This window comes from Euwallacea fornicatus, chromosome 17 (assembly GCF_040115645.1).
Source record: "Euwallacea fornicatus isolate EFF26 chromosome 17, ASM4011564v1, whole genome shotgun sequence".
In the NCBI taxonomy this organism is placed as follows: domain Eukaryota; kingdom Metazoa; phylum Arthropoda; class Insecta; order Coleoptera; family Curculionidae; genus Euwallacea; species Euwallacea fornicatus.
In genome coordinates this window covers 1,268,967-1,279,232 of record NC_089557.1, presented here as the reverse complement: position 1 = coordinate 1,279,232, position 10,266 = coordinate 1,268,967, and the positions used below count along the sequence as shown (strand labels likewise).

Here is a 10,266-nt window from a genome sequence, read left to right as displayed (position 1 = left end):
TCTTTCGCCCCTTCTGGAAGTCGTTCTGTTCTTTATCATTCGAAAATACCTATTTTTCATTGTTTTTGTTTTTAATTCGTTTTTATTAAACTATTAAATTTTGTAAAATCCTTTAACAATAAATTCTTATGAAAGGTTTATATGTGTCAATATGTATTAAAAGCATAGGAACTTTTGCATATTGGAATTTTACTATCTTCCTCTTAAAACCATCTTAGAATATCTCTTGTGTTTACCAGCCTCTCTTTGAAGTTGAAGTAGTACCATGGCCCTTTTGTACCTAGAAGAAGATCCTTGGTAACTACACCGCGTTCTCGTAGAAAAACACTTATCAATGTCTGCAAAATTAGGATCATTGAACATGAATCTTGTGAGAAGCTCCAGCGAGAGGTAATGGGCCAGTTAGCTGAAAGGGAAAATTTCCCCAGAACCAGCACCAAATACGCGCAAATATCAGCCGACATAAGACTAAGACTTAAGCAGTTCAACAATGAAGTTATGCAGTTAAAACAAAAATTGGATGCAATATCAGGAACAAGTTCAATGTGAGAGTTCCAGGTTTCTTTCTATGTATAGTAAAATATATCCCATACAGAACTTTAGCGGAATCAGAGAGAAGGGCCAGGCAGATTGAGGTACTGATGACTAAAGCCACTCAGATGCAAAAATTGTTTGATGACCAGTTGTCAAAGAAAAGAATGGCTGAGAGATCCGATTTAATAGGGGGAGTCAGTGGAGCCGATTGGGATACAATTGAGACTTCAGAAATGACTGTTGATGAGATTCAATCCAGGCAAAGACAAATGTTGGGAGGCAAGTGTCTTTAAGCTGTGAGCCTTGATTTCTCCACTCATTTAATCATTTTAGACCAAGAACAAGGCCTAGAAAACCTAGCAAAAATAATTTCCCGACAGAAAGACATTGCTAACACCATTTCTAACGAAATGGATTACCATAATGGTTAGTAGTAATATTATGATTTGTATCTGAAGGTTCTTCTATAATTTATTGTTTATGTACAGAAATATTGAATGATATTGGCACTCAAATTGACCAAACTGATCAACGCGTTCGAACAGAAACGGGCCGGGTGAGCACTGTAAGCCAAAAGGACAGCACATGCGGATATTGGATTGTTATTATTATTTTATTTATTAGTATTATTATAGTCGCCGCCATTTAAAATTAGTTACCGAAAATTCAAGGGGTGCAAACATAGAATTGTTATAAAATGGCGAAGGAGCAGATGTGTTCTCCACTATTTTAACATAATTCCAAATATTCTTTTTACCTATAGACTTGCAATTTTATTAAAGAAAACATTATCACGTGTTATAAGCAACAATAATCTTAAAAAGGGTTTTACTTGACCTCAAAAAGGTCAAATATATATGTAATAATTTATTATTAAGAATGATAATTACACAGAATAAAATACTTATTAACAAAGTGCTCACTTCAAGTCGTCGGCGTAAGGTACATTCGCCAAATTACCCACTGAGGCGATGGTCAATTTCTTGCCCACTTTCTGGAAAATCTAAAAATGAAATTACATTAGCAACCTGCCTCATAAACTTAATATTAACACATACATTGCGCACGTCACTTGTAGTTACAGAATCAACAGCAGCCGAGAGATCGCTAGGCGACAACCCGCTTCCAGTTAGCACTGCTTGGGTTCCCAGAAACTTTGCCATCTTGGAACCACTTTCCAGTTCAAACAAAAGGGATGACTTCAATTGGTTTTTGCCTAAAAACACAGAAAAACATAATTCAAATTTGCTAGGAGAAATGAGAATCTGGATTGTACCGCGGGTTACATCGGCATCTGACACATTGCCACTTCGCAGCACCTTGACAGCACTTTCCACTAATTTGCCGGCGGATTGGGCAGGAACCGCCAGCAAAACTCCCACCAAGCCAGTGTCAGAATAATTGGCATTAATGGCTGAAGAAGCAAACGGTTCACTTGAAGTCCCAATAATGGCTTTGCTGAGGATACCATTATCATTACTGCTCCATTTTACCTTAAAAAAAAAAACTTGAATATTTCCAACATTATTTTAATTTTTACTCACCTGAGGTCCTACTCCCAGAGCTTTTTGTAAGACTGCAGCTGCCAAAGCTTCTTTTGAATTCTTAATTGAGGCACCTTCCCCAGCAATGGCAACAAAGGCAAAATCTCCCCCTTTGTCAGACCTGATTTCCCCTCCTTTGTAAGGACTAGCTACAGTCCTCCCATCACTATCATCCAAATTTAATGACTGCGCAAATGCAGCGACTTTATTAGGCTCAACACCCACACCCACTACAGCAGCCCTTCCTGTAGAAAAGTTACTAGCAACATAATGCTGCAAAGTCTCGGAAGATATTTTTCCAATTTGGAATTTCGGGATAAACAAGGAGTTTCCCAAACCAGTGCGGAATGCGGCTTTATGCAGCAAATCTATAGCACGCAACTAAAAAAAAAAAAACTTGATTAAAGGCCTTTTTTTTTCAATACCATACTTGTAATGGCCTGACAGCCAGTTCCAGCTTTAACTGATCAGCCAATTCAGCTACTTCCCAAGGTCTAAAGATCTGCTGAGTAGCTACTTCACTGAGGAATGGCAAAGCCTTCTCCACTGCCTCTCTAGTGCCTTCCAATGTGTAGGAAATTGTCTCACGGTCTGAAGTGGCAGTCAAACTGGCTCCAAGTTGCTGAATATTACGGGTGATGGCAAACTGCGACTGGTTTTTAGTGGTCAGTCCCGCAGCCACTCTTAAAACGTGACTAACACCCAAATTTTCTGCTGTCTCGTTTCTGGCTCCAGCTCTGGGTTAGATAATGTTGCAGAATTGCGATTGTAACTTATATGCAACTTTACCTAAATACTATGGAAATTCTGGAGATGGGTGATTCGTTTTCGGCAGCGACAACGACGAGTTTATTGGGGAGAGTGTCGATTTTGAGATCATAGTTAGCAGTGCGGCTTACAGGGGATAGTTGAGCGTAACCTTTAACCTGGAAATTGTGTTTATGTAACACTGGTAAGACTCAAACCATATGATCTTAGGAAATACATAGGGACCAGACTTACCCCAATCGTCCGCAATAAGGTCCTTTTTGCAAAGGTCGAAGCCATAATTTCTATATTGAGTTTGTTATGTAATTAATAAGAATCTTTAAGGTTCCTCAACAAATTTTTGTTTCTACTCTGACAACTGTCAAATCAGATGGTATCCATCAAATATTACGCTACAAAAGACGACCATTGAAAGGGTTCTGTCTTTATTTAATCACATTTATAAAATAAAGATGAAAACTAGCAAGCATTGGGATAATGAAAAACAAAAGTTTAATATGGCTGTTGAGCTACACAATAGTAGATGTAAGTAGGGCAAAGTTAGACAGACATTTTATTAAATTTAAATTAGGTCGTGAAAATATGGCTGGAATTGGTACAGACGATTCATTCTGTATAGAATGCTCAGATGATGAATTAAAAGACAGTGGGGATCCGTGGGAACCCGACCTTGAAGAAATTTATCGTATTTACAGTCTTCTCAGTAAGGGCGACATTCCAGAATTGAAATGGAGCTGCCCAGGATACAGAACCCCTTCCCCAGAACCCAGTGAAGAACTCAAGGAGGAGAATACGGAAATGAATACGTGAGTACCTATTAAAGTCATTATCTGTAGTTGACACTCTTTGCACAATACATTTTTAGGGACGAACAAGATGATTTTGATTTTATGGACGAAACTTCGTCACCAAGACTGAAAATAAGGCACAACAAAACCGGTGATACACTTAAAGGAAGCGCCAAGAAAAAAACGACATCCTTAGATGGGGTAATAAATAATATGAGGAGACACCACTTATTACCATCAGCAAAGTGACATAATCCTCAATACTTGTATTTATTAATTATAAGGACATGAATAAAAGCTATTTTAGTTTCTAAAATGATTTAATTATTAATTATTATTAAGCGTATTTAGCGGTCTTTTTGTAATTTTCTTAATACAGAGGGGAAAGTACCAGTTCAGGACAGTCTTTTGACCAGTAAGTAACTAGCAGGAATCCAATAAATATAACTAATTACAAAGAAAAAACTACTATCTTTGAGGGGCGGGTTTCGGTTTGGGCATTTTAGCCAAAAACCCCTGAATTTCCTTTTTCTCATCATATGTTTTCCACAGCTCAAACAAATTCATAATATACCTAGCAATTTCCTGTATTTTTTCCAAATCCACATTTAACTCGGCAAACCACTGCTTCTGGTCCTTTTGCAAAATTACACAGGCAATTCCTAAGCATCCTACAAAACAATCCAATTATGATTACTCTACCTGTATCCCAACAAAACAAACCTATGGCAATTTGATAAGGTGGAAAAAGGAGACAAACATCAGTCCTCAGGGAATCATTCACAATTCGCCAGGCTAACGTGAGCAGCTGTTCCTCATGACCAATGTCCTGCACTAATTGGAGTAGTGGCCGATATGGCTGATAGACTATTAAGCAGCAGTCGAGATTTTCCAACAAATAAAACTCACATTCCAAGATGTGATTGGTTCTATAGGGAAATTCTTGACTGTAAGCATAGGCAAATTTGTTCTTTACTTCAAATGAAAAAACAAAGAAATTAGTAATATTCCCATGATATTTGCAGATTTTTTCACATACTAACTGTTTGGCAGGTGGATATCAGTCTAGTGTTTGAAATCACCCCAAATTCTTCAACCTTTGAAGCCAAGAATATGCAGGTGGGTGCTAGAAGCAAAGGATCTATGCACTTTAAAGAGTTTCGTGCATAAAACCTTTTAAAATATACTGTTGCTGTGGCAATAACTTGCTGTCTCAGCTTCAGCTGTTCTCCTAACGTCTGGATTACTGCAGAAAGGAAAGTTTTTACATATTTATCCTTTAAGAAATGTGACATTACATCATCAAGTAATGTTATTCTTACCACTAGCAAAGAAAATGAAAATTTTCTGATATTCTTCCTCTGTTAATATAGCTAAATCGTGTTGTCTTTCTCTGGTCAAATCCTGTTTGTCTAGAATCCACTGTTGGCTGAAAGTTTTTGATAATTATAAGAGGCAAAGCTGGAAAATTGAGGAAGTTATTAGAGAAAAAACTTGGGCGTATCCCTTGGAAGTTTCAAAGACCTTTGAAATGGATAGCGGCAATTGTATATTGTTTTAGTAAATTTTAGAGTTGTAATTAAATGGCAGAAGTGGAAGTAAAGGAGGCTATTGTAGATCAAAAAATGGGTACTTACTGATGAGAGCTTTGCCAAAAATTCCCTGCCATTTTTTTGAATTAACCCCAATTGTACTAGAACCGTATATAAATATATAATTTGGATTTTTACGCCTTAGTGACCAGTTTTTTTAATATTTCCTCATAATCTTTCAATTTGTTTTGATATTTGAAAATTGTTGATTAAAATACTTTTTGAGGTTAACTATTGACCTTGACTTGAGAGTTTTGTAACCTACATTGACAAATAATTTCATATCTCTATCTTTGTTGCATATTCGTCGCTTTACCTACGAGATTATATTTTCCTCTCACTCTTACACAATTTCGTTTCTTATAATACAGTGACAGTAGCGACAGGGACAGTGACAACACCCGAAAACATTTCCTCGCCTGTGATTGTGCATATTCTGATTTGTGATGTGTTTACATTGTTTATAAATTTTTGCGATTAATATTAATTACTTCGTATTTCACATAAATTACAGGTCAGTAAAGAAATCGATTCATCTATTTCTAACAAATCAACACTCCACAGTCCGTTCCACAGCGTCCGTGATGATCTCATTCCTTATCTGTGGCTACTTATTCATCCACAACTTCCCCATCCGTCCTCCTATGATTCATTTCAAGATTACTAAACAACGATTCCTTATTTCTAGGCGTGAACATATTGAACTATTTTTTTCGGCGTGCTGCCTGTTATCAGAAGAAAAACTAAACCACCATGGGTACAGTGACTGTAGGGGATCACTTTGGGCTCAAGTGGGATCCTAAGAATCTGGAAATACGGACAATGTCTGTGGAGAAAACGCTGGAGCCGTTAGTGTTGCAAGTAACTACTTTGGTTAACACTAATGGTCCTTCCAAGAAGAAGAAGGGCAAGTCAAAAAGGGCCACTGCCCTGGTACAAACTGTAGAGAAGGCCACTCAGAATTTCATTGAGAAAGGAGAACAAATTGCCTATGAGAACCCAGACATCACTGAAGAAATGTTAGCTGCAGTGGATGAAGTCAGGAAAACAGGTAAGAAGCCTTGTAATATCATGAGGCAGGTTTTACTTAAAAACCAGTTGTCACTGATTCATATCATTGTGAACTTTTTCTGTGCATATATTATTATTCCTCTCCTCAGGAACTCAAATGAGTAAAGACGCCCGAGATTTTGCGGAAGACCCCTGTTCTTCATTGAAACGCAGCAACATGGTGAGAGCAGCCAGAAATCTTCTATCAGCAGTTACTCGTTTGCTGATATTAGCAGATATGGTAGATGTGCATTTGCTCCTCAAGTCTTTGCATGTTGTGGAAGGAGATTTGGAAAAGCTAAAAATGGCATCCAGTAATGATGAACTTTTGAATAACATTGAAACATTCAAACGTAATGCCCATGAACTGATGAATCAGGCAGCTAAGAGACAGCTGGAGCTGAAGGATCCTCAACTGAGGGATGATTTGGCAGCTGCAAGAGCAGTATTAAAAAAACATTCCACTATGTTGCTTACAGCTTCAAAAGTATATGTAAGGCATCCTGAATTGGCTGCAGCCAAAGCCAACAGAGACTATGTTTTAAAGCAGGTTTGTTGTGATGCATGAATTAAAACTTCTAAAGTATTAATTTCTTTCTTTACTGATACACCTAGGTTTGTGAAGCTGTAAATACAATTAATGATGTGGCCCAAGGTAGAGCCCCACAGGGCATTGGCCCATATGATGGACCTGGAGAATTGGCTGCTGCTTTGGACGATTTTGATGATCATGTTGTCATGGAGCCACTGGCTTATAATGAGGTTTTTACTTGTCAGTCGTCCATTTTGGTGAATTGTAATTTTTGGGTGTTTTAGGTTCACACAAGACCATCTCTAGAGGAGCGTCTGGAGAGCATTATAAGTGGAGCTGCCTTAATGGCGGATTCGAGTTGCACCAGGGATGACAGGCGTGAACGAATTGTGGCTGAGTGCAATGCTGTCAGGCAAGCATTACAGGATTTATTGTCGGAATACATGTCAAATGTATGCATGATTAGCATTGGTATTATATCAAAATATCCAAGTGGCTTTTCTTCTTTAGATGGGAGCTAAAGAGAAAACTGAAAGTTTAGGCAAAGCCATTGACACGATGAAAGGAAAAACCAAGGATTTGAGGCGCCAACTCCGAAAAGCTGTTGTAGACCACATTTCTGACAGGTAAACATATAAAAGAGTTTATTGAAAACCTGTTTTCCTATTGCGGTTTTATAGTTTTATGGAAACAAGTACTCCACTGCTGATTTTGATAAAGGCAGCTCAAAATGGGGAAGAGAAGCTGGTGGAGGAATATGCTGGAATATTCACTGATCATTCGAATAAGCTAGTTGAGGTTGCTAATCTAGTGTGTAGCATGTCCAACCATGAGGATGGAGTGAAGATGGTGCGCTATGCTGCTGCGCAGATCGATGCGTTATGTCCTGAGGTGATCAACGCTGCCAGGATATTGGCGGCGAGGCCTAAAAGTAAAGTGGCCCTAGAAAATATGGATGCTTTTAGGCATAATTGGGAGAGTCAGGTAAATGTTATTATCTTGTACTATTGCTTGTTCAAAAAAATCCTCGCGGTGAATTGAAAGAATTATGTATTTACGGATGATTTACAATTTTTTTGCATCTTCTAGGTACGCATTTTAACCGATGCTATCGACGACATAACTACAGTCGATGACTTTTTGGCTGTCTCGGAGAATCACATCTTAGAGGACGTAAATAAATGCGTTCTAGCTTTACAAGAGAATGAAGCTGACATGTTAGAGAGAACAGCGGCAGCCATTAGAGGCCGCACTGAACGAATTGGGGTGGTTGTAGCTGCCGAAATGGACAATTACGAGCCGTGCATATACACCAAAAGAGTGCTGGAAGCGGTCAAGGTATTGAACGACCAAGTGATGCCCAAGTTCACTCAGAGGGTTCAAGTGGCAGTACAGGCCATCGTGAATAGCCAAGGAGGTGTTCCGCCTAAGGAATTGGACGAGAATGAATTCATTGATGCTTCGCGGTTGGTGTATGATGGGGTGCGCGAAATTCGACGTGCAGTGCTTATGAACCGAGCGGATGAGGATTTGGATCCTGAGGATGTGGAACTAGATGAGAACTACACTTTGGAAACCAAGAGCAAATGTATGATATTTCGTCTATTTTTTTTTACATATTATTAAATGAGTTATTATAATATGCTCCAGCGAGTGCTCATACTGGTGAACATGGAGTGGACGAGTATCCAGAGATCAGCGGTATTACTACTGCCCGGGAAGCCATGGGTAAAATGCCCGAGGAGGACCGCAAGAAGATTCTGCAGCAGGTGGAATACTTCAGGAGTGAAAAACTGAAGTTCGATCGTGAAGTGGCCAAATGGGATGACACAGGCAACGATATAATCGTGTTGGCCAAACATATGTGCGTCATCATGATGGAGATGACTGATTTTACACGAGGCAGGGGTCCATTGAAGACCACCATGGACGTCATTAATGCAGCCAAGAAGATTTCAGAGGCGGGCACTAAGCTGGACAAGCTGACCAGGCAGATCGCCGATCAATGCCCGGAGAGTTCCACCAAGAAGGATTTACTCGCCTATTTGCAGAGAATTGCCCTGTATTGTCATCAAATGAATATTACGTCAAAGGTGGTGGCGGCTATATTAAGCGAGACAGTGATTACAATAGGGTTTTATGTTACAGGTTAAAGCTGACGTACAAAACATCAGCGGGGAGTTGATTGTATCTGGATTGGATAGTGCCACTTCCCTCATTCAAGCTGCAAAGAACCTGATGAACGCCGTAGTGCTGACGGTGAAAGCATCATATGTAGCTTCGACCAAATATCCGAGACAAGGAACTGTAGCCGTAAGTAAATAGTCTGGATGTCAATCATTGGTGAATTACATTTATCCCTGTTTTTAGTCTCCGATTGTTGTATGGAAGATGAAAGCACCGGAAAAGAAGCCCTTGGTGAGGCCTGAGAAGCCAGAAGAGGTGCGTGCCAAGGTCAGAAAAGCCTCACAGAAAAAACTTGAGAACCCTATTCGCGCCCTTTCTGAATTCCAAAGCCCCACCGAATCAGTCTAAATCGCCAACGAACGGACATTCCTTTCGTGATAGAGAATTTGCATTTATTTATTTAACTGGACGTATGCGTTTTATTCATAGTGGACTACGAATATCTCGGCAATCAATCAGTTACTAGGATTTTACCTACTTTATCGTATTTATATATATTATATGAGTTGGTTGGCCTAAAACGACCCGCAATATCTTATTATTTATTTTAATAAAGACATATTTGGATCAACCATTTGAAGGCAGCTTTATAAACTTTACAGTCTGCATTCTATCGCAAAAACTTTCTCAGTGTGACAAAAAAATGGCCTATGTAAACTGACTTTACTTTGTGATCAAAACTACGAAGTAGGGTGGTCTCAACCGTGTCAAAATGGAATAGTACTTGCCAACAAATGGCCTCTACTGTTAGTCTTTATATATTGTATCAACATCTTCACTTTCATTCGGTTTTTGGTTCATTTAAGCTATTAAGATATACAGTGTATCAATTACATAACGTGTTTCGCCAAACGAAAAAAAACGACCTAAATTTTCGGATTTAAAGTAAATATTTATAGTTGCAGACAATAAGGAAAATGACACTTTAAATGGGTCTGCTGAAGCTTACTTAAACGAAATATGAATTAGAGCATAAGGTTCACAAACGACCTCTTAGACCGTGGTTGTTTTAGATAAAATCGTTGTGTTGGGCCCTTAAAATTGCTGTGAACTCGGGAGGGAGAAGCTAGTAAGTTTCGCTACAGTTAAAACTTTTGACCCTGTATTTTCCTTAAATGTTTTGGTGCAAACCTTTATAGTATTAGGTATATTGTAATAATATACTCTAGCCTAAGATAGAAGTAACGCGTTTTCGTACACCTATTTCAAAGAATTATTTTATACCCTGGTCAACTAGCTGTACTTCTAATAGAATTATACCTATTTGTAAG

General features: G+C 38.7%; 5 protein-coding genes across 5 annotated transcripts; 3 read left to right on the top strand and 2 right to left on the bottom strand.

Annotated features, from left to right (window-relative positions):
* Positions 1 to 32: 32 nt before the first annotated feature.
* Syx8 (syntaxin 8) lies at positions 33 to 1,357 on the top strand. The gene is made up of 5 exons (XM_066292435.1): positions 33 to 297; positions 351 to 545; positions 596 to 813; positions 868 to 960; positions 1,023 to 1,357. Exons 1-5 carry the CDS (start codon positions 266 to 268, stop codon positions 1,181 to 1,183), a joined length of 699 nt encoding a protein of 232 aa, XP_066148532.1. The 5' UTR covers positions 33 to 265; the 3' UTR covers positions 1,184 to 1,357.
* A 31-nt stretch (positions 1,358 to 1,388) lies between these two features.
* Positions 1,389 to 3,236, bottom strand: UQCR-C2 (Ubiquinol-cytochrome c reductase core protein 2). The gene is made up of 7 exons (XM_066292433.1): positions 3,081 to 3,236; positions 2,868 to 3,004; positions 2,509 to 2,815; positions 2,079 to 2,459; positions 1,811 to 2,027; positions 1,593 to 1,750; positions 1,389 to 1,537 (listed from the first exon to the last, which is right to left on the bottom strand). The coding sequence occupies exons 1-7, from the start codon at positions 3,123 to 3,125 to the stop codon at positions 1,454 to 1,456; spliced, it is 1,329 nt and encodes a 442-aa protein (XP_066148530.1). The 5' UTR covers positions 3,126 to 3,236; the 3' UTR covers positions 1,389 to 1,453.
* A 43-nt stretch (positions 3,237 to 3,279) lies between these two features.
* On the top strand, positions 3,280 to 3,950 carry Pa1 (PTIP associated 1). The gene is made up of 3 exons (XM_066292436.1): positions 3,280 to 3,371; positions 3,418 to 3,652; positions 3,712 to 3,950. Exons 1-3 carry the CDS (start codon positions 3,299 to 3,301, stop codon positions 3,881 to 3,883), a joined length of 480 nt encoding a protein of 159 aa, XP_066148533.1. The 5' UTR covers positions 3,280 to 3,298; the 3' UTR covers positions 3,884 to 3,950.
* Positions 3,936 to 5,460, bottom strand: CycC (cyclin C). Its single transcript, XM_066292434.1, has 5 exons — positions 5,272 to 5,460; positions 4,957 to 5,063; positions 4,674 to 4,880; positions 4,358 to 4,609; positions 3,936 to 4,305 (listed from the first exon to the last, which is right to left on the bottom strand). Exons 1-5 carry the CDS (start codon positions 5,301 to 5,303, stop codon positions 4,103 to 4,105), a joined length of 801 nt encoding a protein of 266 aa, XP_066148531.1. The 5' UTR covers positions 5,304 to 5,460; the 3' UTR covers positions 3,936 to 4,102.
* A 146-nt stretch (positions 5,461 to 5,606) lies between these two features.
* alpha-Cat (catenin alpha) lies at positions 5,607 to 10,265 on the top strand. The gene is made up of 11 exons (XM_066292272.1): positions 5,607 to 5,740; positions 5,915 to 6,277; positions 6,387 to 6,826; positions 6,892 to 7,038; positions 7,093 to 7,260; positions 7,319 to 7,434; positions 7,489 to 7,792; positions 7,898 to 8,396; positions 8,459 to 8,901; positions 8,957 to 9,121; positions 9,179 to 10,265. The coding sequence occupies exons 2-11, from the start codon at positions 5,980 to 5,982 to the stop codon at positions 9,341 to 9,343; spliced, it is 2,745 nt and encodes a 914-aa protein (XP_066148369.1). The 5' UTR covers positions 5,607 to 5,740; positions 5,915 to 5,979; the 3' UTR covers positions 9,344 to 10,265.
* The last annotated feature ends 1 nt before the right edge of the window (position 10,266 follows it).

Bases quoted from the DNA above. Each gene is read 5' to 3' on its own strand.
- CycC (XM_066292434.1), bottom strand. From the start codon at position 5,303: ATGGCAGGGAATTTTTGGCAAAGCTCTCATCA. The intron at 5,064-5,271 runs GTAAGTACCCAT...AAAAACTTTCAG, and splicing joins TTTTGGCAAAGCTCTCATCA to CCAACAGTGGATTCTAGACA. The intron at 4,610-4,673 runs GTATGTGAAAAA...TTTCATTTGAAG, and splicing joins ATCCACCTGCCAAACAGTTA to TAAAGAACAAATTTGCCTAT.
- Syx8 (XM_066292435.1), top strand. From the start codon at position 266: ATGGCCCTTTTGTACCTAGAAGAAGATCCTTG. The intron at 298-350 runs GTAACTACACCG...CTGCAAAATTAG, and splicing joins TACCTAGAAGAAGATCCTTG to GATCATTGAACATGAATCTT. The intron at 961-1,022 runs GTTAGTAGTAAT...GTTTATGTACAG, and splicing joins CGAAATGGATTACCATAATG to AAATATTGAATGATATTGGC.
- alpha-Cat (XM_066292272.1), top strand. From the start codon at position 5,980: ATGGGTACAGTGACTGTAGGGGATCACTTTGGGCTCAAGTGGGATCCT. The intron at 8,397-8,458 runs GTATGATATTTC...AATATGCTCCAG, and splicing joins TTTGGAAACCAAGAGCAAAT to CGAGTGCTCATACTGGTGAA. The intron at 8,902-8,956 runs GTGGTGGCGGCT...TTTATGTTACAG, and splicing joins AAATGAATATTACGTCAAAG to GTTAAAGCTGACGTACAAAA.
- UQCR-C2 (XM_066292433.1), bottom strand. From the start codon at position 3,125: ATGGCTTCGACCTTTGCAAAAAGGACCTTATTGCGGACGATTGGG. The intron at 2,816-2,867 runs GTAAAGTTGCAT...TATCTAACCCAG, and splicing joins AGAATTTCCATAGTATTTAG to AGCTGGAGCCAGAAACGAGA. The intron at 1,751-1,810 runs GTACAATCCAGA...CTGTGTTTTTAG, and splicing joins AGATGCCGATGTAACCCGCG to GCAAAAACCAATTGAAGTCA.
- Pa1 (XM_066292436.1), top strand. From the start codon at position 3,299: ATGAAAACTAGCAAGCATTGGGATAATGAAAAACAAAAGTTTAATATG. The intron at 3,372-3,417 runs GTAAGTAGGGCA...AATTTAAATTAG, and splicing joins TGAGCTACACAATAGTAGAT to GTCGTGAAAATATGGCTGGA. The intron at 3,653-3,711 runs GTGAGTACCTAT...ATACATTTTTAG, and splicing joins GAGAATACGGAAATGAATAC to GGACGAACAAGATGATTTTG.